This window comes from Leucopleurus acutus (assembly GCF_964270905.1).
Source record: "Leucopleurus acutus genome assembly, chromosome: 5".
Classification (NCBI taxonomy): domain Eukaryota; kingdom Metazoa; phylum Chordata; class Mammalia; order Artiodactyla; family Delphinidae; genus Leucopleurus; species Leucopleurus acutus.
The window spans coordinates 82,517,973-82,534,833 of NC_139147.1; the positions used below are offsets into that span (position 1 = coordinate 82,517,973).

General features: G+C 38.6%; 1 protein-coding gene across 2 annotated transcripts in view; it reads right to left on the minus strand.

The window, feature by feature from the left end:
* The window catches only part of VPS8 (VPS8 subunit of CORVET complex), a 305,525-nt gene that overhangs the window by 48,071 nt on the left and 240,593 nt on the right, over nt 1–16,861 (minus strand). For both annotated transcript variants that reach the window (XM_082840463.1, XM_082840464.1), the window contains one exon: nt 9,955–10,008. In XM_082840463.1, the coding sequence (XP_082696589.1) occupies nt 9,955–10,008 (54 nt within the window). The remainder of the gene's footprint in view (nt 1–9,954; nt 10,009–16,861) is intronic.

Sequence of the window (16,861 nt, forward strand, 5' to 3'; positions counted from 1 at the left end):
GTACTGGCACAAAAAGAGACACACAGATCAATGGAACAGAACAGAGAGCTCAGAAATACACCCACACACTTATGGTCAATAATCTACAACAAAGGATGCAAGAATATACGCTGGAGAAAAGACAAAGTGGTGCTAGGAAAACTGGACAGCTACATGTAAAAGAATGAAATTAGAACATTCTCTAACACCGTACACAAATTAAATTAAAAATGGATTAAAGACCTAAATGTAAGACCCCAAACCATAAAACTCCTAGAGGAAGACACAGGCAGAACACTCTCTGACATAAATTGTAGTAATATTTTTTTGGATCCATCTCCTAGAGTAATGGAAATAAAAGCAAAAATAAACCAAATGGGACCTAATTAAAGGCTTTTGCACAGTGAAGGAAACGGTCAACAAAATGAAAGACAATCTACTGAAGGGGAGAAAATATTTGCAAATGATATGACTGATAAGGGTTAATATCCAAAATAAATAAACCGCTCATATAACTCAACATCAAAAACAAACAACCCAATTAAAAAATGGTCAGAAGACCTGAATAGACATTTTTCCAAAGAGGAAATGCAGATGGCCAATAGGCACATGAAAAGATGCTCAACATTGCTAACTAACTATGAGGAAAATGCAAATCAAAACCACAATGAGATATCACCTCACACCTGTCAGAATGGCTATCATAAAAAAGAACACATAATAAATGTTGGTGAATATGTAGAGAAAAGGGAAACCTTGTACACTGTTGGTGGGAATGTAAATTGGTGCAGCCACTGTGGAAAACAGTATGGAGGTTTCTCATTAAAGTAAAAATAGAACTACCATATGACCCAGAAATTCCTCTCCTGAGTATATATCCAAAAAGCCCCCCATAACACTAATTTGAAAAGATACATGCACCCCAATGTTCATAGTACTATAATTTACAGTTGCCAAGAAACAACTGGAAGCAACCTAAGTGTCCATCAACAGATGTATGGATAAAGAAGATGTATAAACATACAATGGAATACTATTCAGCCATAAAAAAGAATGAAAATTTGCTACTTCCAGCAACATGGATGGACTTAGAGGGTATTATACTAAGTGAAAGTAGTCAGACAGAGAAAGACAAATACTGTATGATATCACTTATATGTGGAATCTAAAAAACACAACAAACTAGTGAATATAACAAAAAAGAAACAGACTCACAGATATAGAGAACAAACTAGTGGTTACCACTGGGGAGAGGGAAAGGGGGAGAGGCAATGTAAGGGTAGGGAAAGTGGGAGGTACAAACTATTACATATAAGATAAGCTATAAGGATACATTGTACAACAGAGGAAATATAGCCAATATTTTATAATAACTATAAATGGAGTATAACCTTTAAAAATTGTGAATCACTATATTGTACACCTGTAACTTATATAATATTGTACATCAACTACACTTCAGTTAAATAAAAAAAGGCAACTGAATCTTTACTTAAGCCAACATCACACAACATCCAGAAAATGTTTCATCTATCTCTCAGTGCTTTCTCCTTTTGTGTTCCCTTGACTTTTGTGAAACTATCAACCAGCCATTCTTGGGCTGGTCAGTTGAGACACTGCAGCCAGCTTTTCCTGTTGCTATGGAAACAGTGGCTCTATGGGGCTTTTTCCCTAAAAAAAAAAAACAAACCCTCCCACTCCATAATTCAGTAAAAATCATGAGCAAGTACAGTCAACTACATTCCTGACATGAGTGGCAAGACCGGGAACCAGCTATAAAAATTTTGCCTCACCAGAACACTTGGAGAAAAAGAATCAGCTCTAAATTCTGGTATTAAACTTGAATATTTGAGAAGCTATGCATGAATTTCTGGGAGGCTTGGCTATTCAGCCCACCAGTTCAGTCACCATTAACTTTTAAGTGTGCTGAGAGCAAGAACTATATATATATATATATATATATATATATATATATATAGTTATATATATATATAAATTTATATATATATAATATTATTATTATATATATATAAATATATATATATTTAGAATATAAAATACAGTTTATTGAGTGAACAGTTTAAATCAGAGAAATAACAGAATGCATGTATTCCCCATAACTCTTATAATCTCACAATTTAGGTTGTGCATAGTTGACCTCTAAGTGCCTGGCCTATGTGCAGTAGAGAGGGGCCCTTTGCTACTGATAAGGCTGTACATATTTATAGTGTGTAGGTTAGGTAGGAATGATCTATGAAACTATGCAACACTGGAAGTTCCCAAAATGAGGAAATGGTTTCACTAGAAACATGGAGCTCCCAGAGTCCAGGGGTTGATATCAGCCTCTTCTTCCAAGGAACTAACTTAGACGTACTGAGAAGTTCCTTGCTAAGCTACTACAAAGAATTTCCAAGAGCACTGGGAGATCTCACTGGTGGACAACTGGAAAAAAAATTTTTTTTCCATCTTCCATTTTTTTTTAAACATCTTTATTGGAGTATAATTACTTTACAATGTTGTGTTAGTTTCTGCTCTATAACAAAATGAATCAGCTATACATATACATATATCCCCAAATCTCCTCCCTCTTGCAGCTCCCTCCCACCCTCCCTACCCCACCCCTCTAGGTGGTCACAAAGCACTGAGCTGATCTCCCTGTGCTATGCGGCTGCTCCCCACTAGCTATCTATTTTACCTTTGGCAGTGTATATATGTCAATGCCATTCTCTCACTCCATTCCATCCCAGCTTACCCTTCCCCCACCCTGTGTCCTCAAGTCTGTTCTCTACATCTGCGTCTTTATTCCTGTCCTGCTCCTAGGTTCTTCAGAACCTTTTTTTTCTTTTTAGATTCCATATATATGTGTCAGTATATGGTATTTGTTTTTCTCTTTCTCACTTACTTCACTCTGTATGACAGACTCCAGGTCACTACAAATAAGTCAATTTCGTTTCTTCTTTTTTTTTTTTTTTGCGGTACGTGGGCCTCTCACTGTTGTGGCCTCTCCCGTTGCGGAGCACAGGCTCCGGACGCGCAGGCTCAGCGGCCATGGCTCACGAGCCCAGCCGCTCCGCGGCATGCGGGATCTTCCCAGACTGGGGCACGAACCCTTGTCCCCTGCATTGGCAGGCGGACTCTCAACCACTGCGCCACCAGGGAAGCCAATTTCGTTTCTTTTTATGGCTGAGTAATATTCCGTTGTATATATGTGCCACATCTTCTTTATCCATTTATCTGTTGAGGGACGCTTAGGTTGTTTCCATGTCCTGGCTATTATTGTAAACAGTGCTGCAATGAACATTGTGGTACATGACTCTTTTTGAATTATGGTTTGCTCAGGGTATATGCCCAGTAGTGGGACTGCTGGGTCGTATGGTAGTTCTACTTTTAGTTTTTTAAGGGACCTCCATACTGTTCTCCATAGTGGCTGTATCAGTTTACATTCCCACCAACAGTGCAAGAGGGTTCCTTCTTCTCCACACCTTCTCCAGCATTTGTTTGTAGACTTTTTGATGATGGCCATTCTGACTGGTGTGAGGTGATACCTCACTGTGGTTTTGCTTTGCAAATCTCTAATGATTAGTGATGTTGAGCATCCTTTCATGTGTTTGTTGGCAGTCTATATATCTTCTTTGGAGAAATGTCTATTTAGGTCTTCTGCCCATTTTTGGACTGGGTTGTTTGTTTTTTTGATATTGAGCTGCATGAACTGTTTATATATTTTGGAGATTCATCCTTTGTCAGTTGCTTCATTTGCAAATATTTTCTCCCATTCTGAGGGTTGTCTTTTCATCTTGTTTATGGTTTCTTTTATGCTGTGCAAAAGGTCTTAAGTTTCATTAGATCCCATTTGTTTATTTTTGTTTTCATTTCCACTTCTCTAGGAGGTGGGTCAAAAAGGATCATGCTGTGATTTATGTCATAGAGTGTTCTGCCTATGTTTTCCTCTAAGAGTTTTACAGTGTCTGGTCTTACATTTAGGCCTTTAATCTATTTTGAGTTTATTTTTGTGTATGAGTTTGGGAGTGTTCTAATTTCATTCACTTACATGTAGCTGTCCAGTTTTCCCAGCACTACTTATTGAAGAGGCTGTCTTTTCTCCATAGTATATTCTTGCCTCCTTTATCAAAGATAAGGTGACCACAGGTACATGGGTTTATCTCTGGGATTTCAATCCTGTTCCATTGATCTATATTTCTGTTTTTGTGCCAGTACCATACTGTCTTGATTACTGTAGCTTTGTAGTGTAGTCCAAAGTCAGGGAGCCTGATGGCTCCAATTCCATTTTTCTTTCTCAAGACTGCTTTGGCTATTCGGGGTCTTTTGTGTTTCCATACAAATTGTGAAATATTTTGGAAGAGCTTGGGAAGGATAGGTGTTAGCTCTTCTCTAAATGTTAGATAGCGTTCACCTGTGAAACCATCTGGTCCTGGCTTTTGTTTGTTGGAAGATATTTAATCACAGTTTCAATTTCAGTGCTTGTGATTGGTCTGTTCATATTTTCTGTTTCTTCCTGGTTCAGTCTCAGCAGGTTGTGCATTTCTAAGAATTTGTCCATTTCTTCCAGGTTGTCCATTTTATTGGCATATAGTTGCTTGTAGTAATCTCTCATGATCCTTTGTATTTCTGCAGTGTCAGTTGTTAGTTCTCCTCTTTCATTTCTAATTCTGTTGATTTGAATCTTCTCCCTTTTTTTCTTGATGAGTCTGGCTAATGGTTTATCAATTTTGTTTATCTTTTCAAAGAACCAACTTTTAGTTTTATTGATCTTTGCTATCATTTCCTTCATTTCTCTTTCATTTATTTCTGATCTGATCTTTATGATTTCTTTCCTTCTGCTAACTTGGGTTTGTTTTTTTTTTGTTCTTTCTCTAATTGCTTTAGGTGTAAGGTTAGGTCATTTATTTGAGACTTTTCTTGTTTCCTGAGGTAGGATTGTATTGCTATAAACTTCCCTCTTAGAAATGCTTTTGCTGCATCCCATAGGTTTTGGGTCATCGTGTTTTCAATGTCATTTGTTTCTAGGTATTTTTTTATTTCCTCTTTTATTTCTTCAGTGATCTCTTGGTTATTTAGTAGCGTATTGTTTAGCCTCCATGTGTTTGTATTTTTTATGGGTTTTTCTCCTGTAATTGATATCTAGTCTCATAGCGTTGTGGTTGGAAAAGATACTTGATATGATGTCAATTTTCTTAAATTTACTGAGGCTTGATTTGTGACCCAATATGTGATCTGGGATGGAGAATATTCCATGAGCACTTGAGAAGAAACTGTATTCTGTTGTTTTTGGATGGAATGTCCTATAAATATCAATTAAGTCCATCTGGTTTAATGTGTCATTTAAAGCTTGTGTTTCCTTATTTATTTTCATTTTGGATGATCTGTCCATTGGTGAAAGTGGGGTGTTAAAGTCCCCTACTATTATAGTGTTACTGTCGATTTCCCCTGTTATGGCTGTTAGCATTTGCCTGATGTATTGAGGTGCTCCTATGTTGGGTGCATAAATATTTACAATTGTTATATCTTCTTCTTGGATTGATCCTTTGATCATTATGTAGTGTCCTTCTTTGTCTCTTGTAATAGTCTTTATTTTAAAGTCTATTTTGTCTGATATGAGAATTGCTACTCCAGGTTTCTTTTGATTTCCATTTGCATGGAATATCTTTTTCCATCCCCTCACTTTCAGTCTGTATGTGTCTCTAGGTCTGAAGTGAGTCTCTTGTAGACAGCATATATATGGGTCTTGTTTTTGTATCCATTCAGTCAGTCTATGTCTTTTGGTTGGAGAATTTAATCCATTTACACTTAAGATAATTACTGATATTTATGTTACTATTACCATTTTCTTCATCGTTTTGGGTTTGTTTTTGTAGGTCTTTTCCTTCTGCAAGAACTATTTTTCACTGACCTTTGTTCCTCCAAGTCCTGGCACCTTAGAGGCTTGTTGAATATTTACTGAATTACCCAGAACTATTAGAAAGGCTTCCCACTATGCCACTCCCAGTACCTTCTCCCTAACTGGAAGAAGTCATTCTGAGAAGAACATTAACTGTACCCCTTATAGTGGATTCTACCAGCCAGAACACCCGGCCCCTCAGCCTTCCACAAACACAACAGCAGAGAAGGTTCATCTAAAACGGGATGGCTCAGAGTGTAACCATGCTTTTGTGATCAAGAATAAGACAAAACTGCTTTCTCTGATTATTATGCATGTAACAATGCCAACTTTGCCACACAGGTTCCTGGTTGGTGTTTCTACAGTAGTCAAGAAGTGCTGCATCATAGGTGAGACGTTTTTGATGCTGCCTTCAACTAACCCTTTAAACTCCTTTAATCCACCTCAAACACTTCAGCACCTCCTATTTGGATCTATGCTAGGGAGTTTAGTGCAATGGACTTTAGGACAATTTCTATCTAAGGAAAATGCTTCTAATTTCTAGTTATCTATGATCAAACACTGAAGAAGTCCTAGGGAAGCATATGTGTCCTCCTACTTTTTTATTGAAGTTATCAGTTAGAGCCCATTAAGAAGAAATTTTATATACAAAAGATAAATATGATATACAAATTTTAAATGCTATAGATATATTATTACGTATGATAAGTATTTCTAATCCAGAGCTTTCTGAAAGAATATCACAAATACAAAATGCTCATGGAGTCTGCCAGGCCCTGACATGGTAGCAGAATAGGAGAGTGACTTCTACATGAGCCGCATATCCCGAGCTAGCAGGACCTACAGAACATGGCTCCTGACTCGTCAGCACTTGAGCAGAGCTCTTTGCAGGGCCAATATGCAGTAGAGTCACTGAACACTGTCTTCAGTTATTGGTCAACAGAGAATCTTTGGCTTAAATCAAGAACACTGCTGCTCTTTTGTGTTTCTTACACATGTCACTTTGGCAGTCACACTGTTCAACAGACACTCTTGGTGCTCCCATCTGTCAGTGCAACTTTGGGAAGAGGGACTGTAGCTCCAGGATGACAACCAGAATATATATGTAGATGCATATATATATGCACACACAAACACATACACACAAATATACATATCCAACTAGGGAAGTAACAATGAGGTGCTGAGCTTCACACTGGTCTCACTTGGAGTATTGCTGATAGAGCTTAAACAGTAAGGAACTGACCATGCTGGGAATACAAGCCCAGAACAGCAATGATGCTTCATTTGTTCTTTCTCCAGTTATTCAGCAGAAACTTCTTTTTTCTCCTCACTTCCCATAAACAACTACGAAGTCCTACGGAATCTCTTCCATGTCTCTCTCATTCACGCAACAAGTACTGAATGACTGCACACTTTGTTCTACACTTAGATAGACAACAGGAAACAGAACTGCTACGGGCCCTGCCCTTATGAGGCAGAGAGTCTAATGGGGGACACATATAAGCAAAGAGGCAATTTCAACACAGCCAGATAAGTATGTTTGTAAGGACTAGTTCAGGGTAATCTGAGAGCTCAAAAAGGGAAGGACACCTAACTCACGGTATCAAAAAGGTTTGTGGGAGAATAAAAAGGCTAAGACTTGAATCTATCTCACCTCCTCATTCTATTAACATAGCATAGGCTTAGGACCTTTTTTCTTCTAATTGGTCTTTCTGCCTCATGTTTGATGGAAACACTTATCCTTGAGATAAAAAGCAAACTTCACAGACTGGGGCTCTGTGATCTGGACTCCCGTTTACTTCACCAGGCTTCTGCAAGATCCCATACTTAAGACAAACAGAACTGCCTCCATTTCCTAGCTCACCCATGTCTGCCTGGAATACCTTTTGCCTTGTGTTTCCAGGCTAGATCAAGCTTTACCTCTACTGGGAAGCCTTCCTTGACCTCTTAGTTTGGGAGAGGCACCTGTTATGATATATATTTTAAAGTTATTCTACACACCATAAACAGTGCAATATTAAGTATGTGCTATTAAGTTTAGGCTTCAAGTCAGGGGTGGTCAGTGGCTCTAAACAAGAATCCACATTTCAGAAACTGCAGCTCACATGAACTTCCAAAGGCAGCTCCTAAAAGCTGTTCATATATTGACCAACACCTAAGACTTTGCTCATTAGCTCAAAAGACAGCAGAAAGATTTTCCATTGGTGAAATCAATGTCTTATTAATAAGAATGGTAAATATTAGAAATGGATCCTCATTGCTAAAATAAAAGGTATTCATGATATGTCGACTGGATAAAATGTTTTTGTGATCTTAATTTAATAAATGTCTTTAAGTATGGTAGGATTTGCTTTCATTACAATCTAGTCACAAAGTTGTAGGGGAGCAGCTAACCATTTCTCAAGTTTCTTCACTGGACTCTTTACCATAAAGAATGTAAGAGTTGTACTAAAGGATCTTAGTCATTTCAAAATCGGGCCTCTCCCGCACACTCTTGCAGCACCCTGTGCACCCTGCATGGCACGTGTCAAGTAGTCTGGTAACTGTCAGTGCAACCTGTCTACCTTTCCAATTAAATGCTGAGGTCCTTGAGAACAGGGATTGTATTTTTAATCTCTGTAGTCTGCTTCTTAGCTCACTATCTAGTATAAAGAAATACTTGCTGAATGGACAATAGTATATAAGTAGCATAATAAAGGACAGATGAAAGGACATCTGACTAGGAGTTGGGAGACTTGTGTTTTAATACTAGTTTCAGTAACAGCTGAGTACTTGTGTTATAATTTACTGAGTACTTAATATGTGTCAAACACAGCGTCGGGCACTTAAATTGTTTCTCATTTAATCTTTAGGGCAATTCTGAGAGGAGCATCATCACTTTACAGAGGAGGAAACAGAGAGGCTGACTTACTCAAGGTTATTCAGATAAAGTAGATGAGTTAATCACTGAATCCAAAGCACGTGTTTTTAACCTCTATGGTAGAAGTGTGTCCCATGGAACATTTGAGAGAGGTAAAAAATTTCCCTCTGGATTCCAGTTTCCTCCTTTGCTTACTGAGTGCGACTAAGTGGCTGACACCCTTTCCAGCTCCTCATGTTATGGTGTGATGGTTCTGAGCGGCAACAATCACCACTGTGGTCTCGCCTGCCCTTGCTGTCTTGACAAGAGTGAAAGAGGGTTTCACGTGCAGCACGTTATAAGGCTTTTCAGACAACACATTTCGTTTCTATTCTTTTTTTCCTTTGAAAAGGGGATTCTGAAGGCAGAGAAAAGGCATCCATTTTTGGCACACCGCTTTGAAGCTAGAACCTGCTGTTAGTCAACAGAGGCAGCAAGGTGTTATTTTTGTTCTACAATCCTTCCCCGAAACGGATGCTGGCTGAAATCATAAAAAAGAGCAAGGAAAGCACACCTACAACCAGGGACAAGTCAACTATCAGAGAAATAAAAATGGTAAGAGAAAACATAGCAAAAATGTCAATCTGTTTGCTATATTTCAACTGCACTGTTGCAGTTGGATAAAGAAAAGGATTTTAGTGGTTCTTTTGACATCATCTGAGAATTACTTCAAAGACAAACAACCTATCTGTGCCACAGAGTTCACATTCAAGGGTTGAAATGGCCTAGATAAGAGTTCTATCACACAAGTATTTATTGAGGTCTTACTTAGCTGGTATGTGCTGAAATGTTAATACCTCAGACCAGTTTTCTTTAGGAACAGCTATCTGGAGGGAAAGTACATTGTTAAGAAAAACTATGTCCCTTTCATCCTTAAAATATCTATCATCTGCTACCACTCACTGATACCAGGATGCCCATCTGGTAGAGAGGGTGGGAATTCTAGAACAATGAAAGTCCCTAGTTGTCAAGAGACTGATGCGAGACCCAAACCCCCATTTGGCTTCTCTGGAAGAGCCAACAAGTCCTGGTGACACCTCTTTAAGGCATCCAATCAGAAAGAAACTTTGATGCATTAAAATGATTTAAAATCACTCATTTTGAGAACATGGTTCAACAGAGGAGAATAAATACACAGAAGGAGGAAGTTGGCTTTTTGCCGTTAAAACTCACTCACCTTCTTAACAGCAGGGTCCCCTTTGGATGGATGACAGGATGGGGACATTTTTACCTAAAAAAAAAAAAAAAGCAAACCTTTTGATATCTTCTTAGTTATAGTCTAGCTTTATTTGACCCATACTTAAAATAATTCAACTAGAACTCATGTAACTGAGACAAAACAGACATTTTCAGGGGAACAATGAATAGATTTTTTGTTAAGTCCCTTTGAAGTTTCTCTGGAGATCAAAAAGTCAGTAGTTAGCCAAGATAAAAATGTGATTAGGGTAAGAAAAGTAGAAAAGATGGTCCAAATTGGTTTTAGCCAAATGGTGAGGAACCTAATAGACACAGATCTCTGTGGACAATGGAAATCAACTGACGTGATATGTAGTAGCATGTCTTGCAGAGGCCAACTCAGAGTATCCCTTCTGATCTAATGTTCCTTTTAAGCAAAACATGCACAAGTGTTTGATAATAATAGAAGGATTTAGAAAAAGTATCAGCCAAGCCATAATAAAAGGATGTTTAGTCCTAAGAAGAGAAGACTGATGATATAGTAAGATCTTCAAATATAGGAAAGGTTGAAAGAGACTGTCAGATAAAAGAGCAAGACCCAACTACATGCTGCCTGCAGGAAACATACTTTAAATATAAAGGCACAAATAGATTAAAAGCAAAAAGATTGGAAAAATATATCATGCTAGTACTAGATTTCAGAGCAAAGACTATTGCCAGGGATATATTATTGCATATTGATAAAGGAATCAATTCATCAGAAGGACGTAACAATCCTAAATGTCTACACATCTAATAGCTTAAACCTAAGTGTCCATCAACAGAGGAATGGATAAACAAGATGTGATACATATATTACTCAGCCATAAAAAGGAACGAAATTGTGCCATTTGCAGAGACGTGGATGGACCTAGAGACTGTCATACAGAGTGAAGTAAGTCAGAAAGAGAAAAACAAATACCGTATAAGATCGCTCATATGTGGAATCTAGAAAATGGTACAGGTGAACTTATTTGCAAAGCAGAAATAGAGACACAGATGTAGAGAACAAACTTACGGATGTCAAGGGGGGAAGGAGGGAGTGGGATGAATTGGGAGATTGGGATTGACATATATACACTACTATGTATAAAACAGATAACGAATGAGAACCTACTGTATAGTACAGAGAACTCTACTCAATTATCTGTGGTGAACTAAATGGGAAGGAAATCCAAAAAGAGGGGATATATGTATACATATAACTGATTCACTTTGATGTACAGAAGAAAGTAACACAACATTGTAAAGCAACTATACTCCAATAAATAGTAATTTTAAAAAGTACATAAAATAAAAACTGATAGAAATGCAAGGAGAAATAGATTTTACAGTCAGAGATTTCCATATCTCTCTCAATAAATGAGAGAACAAATATGAAGATTAGGAAGGATATACTCAATTTAAAAAATGGGCAAAGGATCTGAACAGACATTTTTCCAAAGAAGATATACAAAAGAATAACAGGTACATGAAAAGATGCTCAACATCACTTATCAGGGAAACGCAAATCACAACTACAATGAGGTATCACCTCACACCAGTTAGGATGGCTTTTATAAAAAAAAGACAAGAGATAACAAACGTTGGTGAGGATGTAGAGAAAGGGAAACCTTACACATTGTTGGTGAGAATGTAGATGGGTACAGTATGGCGGTTCCTCAAAAAATTTAAAAACTTAACTACCATATCATCCAGCAATCCCACAGCTGGGTATATACCAGAAGGAATTGAAATCAGTATCTTGAAGAGATATCTGCCCACCAGTGTTCAGAGCAGCATTATTTACAATAGCCAAGATATGGAAACGACCTAAGCATCCATCAGAAGTTGAACAGATAAAGAAGATGTGATAATATATACACAGACACACAGACACACAGACACACACAGAAATCTTATTCAGCCATAAAAGAAGGAAATCTTGCCACATGCAACAACACGGATGGACCTTGAGGGCATCCTCAAGGATGCTAAGTGAGAGAAATCAGACAGAGAAGGACAAATGCTGTATGACAGCACTCATATGTGGAATTTAGAAAAACTGAACTCATAAAAACAGAGTAGAATGGTGGTTACCAGGGGCTGCGAGGTGGGGGTAGTTGGGGGGATGCTGTTTAAGGGTATAACCTTTCAACTAGTAGAGAAATAAGTTCTGAAGATGTAAGGCACAAGATAGTGATCATAGTTAACAATATTGTATCATAAACTTCAAAGTTGCTAAGACACTAGATCTTCACTGTTCTCTACCCAAAAAAAGAAATGATAATTATTGACATGATAAAGGTGTTAGCTAAGGCTATCGTGGTAAACATACTGCAATACATAAATGTATCAAACCAACACATGGAACACCTCAAACTACACAATATCATATATCAATTACACCTCAATTTAAAAACTAAAAAACGAAGGATATAGAATAGGGACATTGACAGAACCCTCCACCCAACAAAGGCAGAATACATATATATTCTTTTCAAGTACAGGTATACCTCAGAGATATTACGAATTCAGTTCTAGACCACTGCATTAAAGTGAATACTGCAATAAAGCAAGTCACACAAACTTTCTGGTTTCCCGATGTATATAAAAGTTGTTTACAGGGCTTCCCTGGTGGCGCAGTGGTTGAGAGTCCGCCTACTGATGCAGGGGACGCGGGTTCGTGCCCCGGTCCAGGAGGGATCCCACATGCCGCGGAGCGGCTGGGCCCATGGGCCGTGGCCGCTGGGCCTGCGCGTCTGGAGCCTGTGCTCCGCGGCGGGAGAGGCCCCAGCGGTGAGAGGCCCGCGTACCGCAAAAAAAAAAAAAAATGTTGTTTACACTATACTGTAGTCTATTAAAGAGCATTGTGTCTAAAGAAACAATGTACATACCTTAATTAAAAAATACATTATTGCTATAAAGTACTAACCATCATCTAAGCCTTCAGCAAGTCATAATTTTTTTTTTTTTCGGTACGCGGGCCTCTCACCATTGTGGTCTCTCCTGTTGCGGAGCACAGGCTCCGGACGCGCAGGCTCAGCGGCCATGGCTCACAGGCCCAGCCGCTCTGCGGCATGTGGGATCTTCCCGGACTGGGGCACGAACCTGTGTCCCCTGCATCGGCAGGTGGACTCCCAACCACTGCGCCACCACGGAAGCCCCTAGTCATAATTTTTTGGCTGGTGGAGGGTCTTGCCTCCATGGTGATGCTGCTGACTGATCAGGTGGTGGCTGCTGAAGGCTGGGGTGGCCATGGCAGTTTCTTAAAATTAGGCAATGATGAAGTTTGCCACATCGACTGACTCTTCCTTTCACGAGCGATTTCTCTGTAACACGCAATGCTGTTTGACAGCATTTACAGTAAAGCTTCTTTCAAAATTGGAGTCAATCCCCTCAAACCTTGCTGCTGCTTTATATGTTTATGTAATATAAATCCTTTGTTGTCATTTCAACAATCTTCACAGCATTTCATCAGGAGTAGATTCCACCTCAAGAAACCACTTTCTTTGTTCATTCATAAGAAGCAACTCCTCATCTGTTCAAGTTTTATCATGAGATTGCAGCAACTCAGTCACATCTTCAGGCTTCACTTCTACTTCTCTTGCTATTTCCACCACGTCTGCAGTTACTTCCTCCACTGAAGTCTTGAACCCCTCCAAGTTATCCATGAGGGCTGGAATCAACTTCTTCCCAACTCCAGTTAATGTTGATATTTTAACCTCTTCCCATAAATCACCAATGTTCTTAATGGCATCTAGAATGGTGCATCCTTTCCAGAATGTTTTCAATTGACTTTTCTTAGATCCATCAGTGGAATCACTACCTTTGGTGGCAATAGCCTTATGCATAATGAGACTTAAAAGTCAAAATTACTCCTTGATCCATGGGCTGCAGAATGGATATTGTATTAGCAGGCATGAAAACAACATTCATCTTGTTGTACAGCTCCATCAGAGTCCTTAGGTGACCAGGTGCAGTCAGCAGTGCAGTGAGCAGTAATATTTTTCAAAGGAAACTTTTTTTCTGAGCAGTATGTCTCAACAATGGGCTTAAAATATTCAGTGAACCATGTTGTAAACAGATGTGCTGCCATCCAGGATTTGTTCCATTTACAGAACACAGGCAGAGCAGATTTAGCATCATTCTTAAGGGCCCCAGGATTTTTGGAATGGTAAATGAGCATTGGCTTCATCTTAAAGTCACCAGCTGCATTAGACCCTAACAAGAGAGTCAGCCTGTCCTTTGAAGCTAGGCACTGACTTCTCCTTTCTAGCTATGAAAGTCCTAGAAGGCAAGTCATCTTCTTCTAATATTAAGGCTGTTTTTGTCTATGTTGAAAAATTATCTCCGCTAGATCTTCTGAATAACTTGCTGCTGCTTCTACACCAGCACTTTCTGCTTCACCTTACACTCTTACATTATGGCTTCTTTCCTTACACTTCATGAACCAGCCTCTGCTAAGTTCAAACGTTTCTACTTCAGGTTCCTCACCTCTCTCAGCCTTCACAGAATTGAAGACAACTAGGACCTTGCTCTGGATTAAGCTTTGGCTTAAGGGAATTTTATGGCTGATTTGATCTTCTATCCAGACCACTAAAACTTTCTCCACATGAACCATAAGGCTATTTTGCTTTCTTATCATTTGTATGTTCACTGAAGTAGCGCTTTTAATTTCCTTTAAGAACTTTTACTTTTCATTCACAACCTGGATAACTGTTTGGCACAAGAGGCCTAGCTTCTGACCTATCTTGGCTTTTGACAAGACTTTCTCACTAAGTTTAATCATTTCTAGCTTCTGATTTAAAGTGAGAGATGCGTGACTCTTCCTTTCACTTGAACACTTAGAGGCCACTGTAAGGTTATCAACTGGCCTAACTTCAAAATTATTGTTGCTCAGGGTATAACAGTCAGAACACACACATTTATAGATTAAGTTTGCCATCTTACGTGAGTGCAGTTTGTGGCACCCCAAACAATTACAATAGTAACATCAAAGATCACTGATCACAGATCACCATGTAAATAATAATAAAAAGTTTGAAATACTGCGAGAATAACCAAAATGTGGCACAGAGATGCAAAATAAGCAAATGCTGTTGGAAAAATGGTGCCAAAAGACTCGCTTGATACAAGGTTGCCACAAACCTTCAATTTGTAAAAAAAAAAAAAAAAAAGCAATATCTGAAAAGTGCAATAAAGAAAAGCACAATTAAATGAGGTATGCCTGGACCATTTACCAACATATATTATCTTCTGGCAATAACAATTTTCAATTAATTTTGAAGAATTCAAGTCACACAAAGAATGTTCTCTGACTATAAAGAAATAAATTAGATATCAATAACAGAAAGATTTCTGGAAAAATTCTTAAATATTTAGGAACTTACACACTTCGAAATAACACTTGGATCAAAGAAGAAATCAAAAGGAAATTGATCCTTTTAAAAAACATCCACAGGGCTTCCCTGGTGGCGCAGTGGTTGGGAGTCTGCCTGCCGATGCAGGGGACACGGGTTCATGCCCCGTTCCAGGAAGATCCCACAAGCAGCTGAGCGGCTGGGCCCGTGAGCCATGGCTGCTGAGCCTGCGCGTCCAGAGCCTGTGCTCCGCAGCGGGAGAGGCCGCAACAGTGAGAGGCCTGCGGACCGCAAAAAAAAAAAAAAAGAAAAAGGAGAAGTAACAACTGACACTGCAGAAATACAAAGGATCATGAAAGATTACTACAAGCAACTACATGCCAATAAAATGGACAACCTGGAAGATATGGACAAATTCTTAGAAAAGCACAACCTTCTGAGACTGAACCAGGAAGAAATAGAAAATATGAACAGACCAATCACAAGCATTGAAATTGAAACTGTGATTAAAAATCTTCCAACAAACAAAAGCTCAGGACCAGATGGTTTCACAGGCGAATTCTATCAAACATTTAGAGAAGAGCTAACACCTATCCTTCTCAAACTCTTCCAAAATATAGCAGAGGGAGGAACACTCCCAAACTCATTCTATGAGGCCACCATTACCCTGATACCAAAACCAAAGACGTCACAAAGAAAGAAAACTACACACCAATATCACTGATGAACACAGATGCAAAACCCCTCAACAAATACTAGCAAACAGAATCCAACAGCACATTAAAAGGATCATACACCATGATCAAGTGGGGTTTATTCCAGGAATGCAAGGATTCTTCATTATACGCAAATCAATCGATGTGATACACCATATTAACAAATTGAATAAATACCATATGATCATCTCAAGAGATGCAGAAAAAGCTTTTGACAAAATTCAACACCCATTTATAATAAAAACCCTCCAGTAAGTAGGCATAGAGGGAACTTACCTCAACATAATAAAGGCCATATATGACAAACCCACAGCCAACATCGTCCTCAATGGTGAAAAACTGAAAGCATTTCCACTAAGATCAGGAACAAGACTTGGCTGCCCACTCTCACCATTATTATTCAACATTGTTTTGGAAGTTTTAGCCACAGCAATCAGAGAGAAACGTAAATAAAAGGAATCCAAATCAGAAAAGAAGTAAAGCTGTCACTGTCTGCAGATGACATGATACTATACATAGAGAATCCTAAAGATGCCACCAGAAAACTACTAGAGCTAATCAATGAATTTGGTAAAGTAGAAAAGTTAATGCACAGAAATCTCTTGCATTCCTATACACTAATGATGAAAAATCTGAATGTGAAATTAAGGAAACATTCCCATTTACCACCACAACAAAAAGAATAAAATATCTAGGAATGAACCTACCTAAGGAGACAAAACACCTGTATGCAGAAAACTATGACACTGATGAAAAAAATTAAAGATGATACAAATAGATGGAGAGATACACCATGTTCTTGGATTGGAAG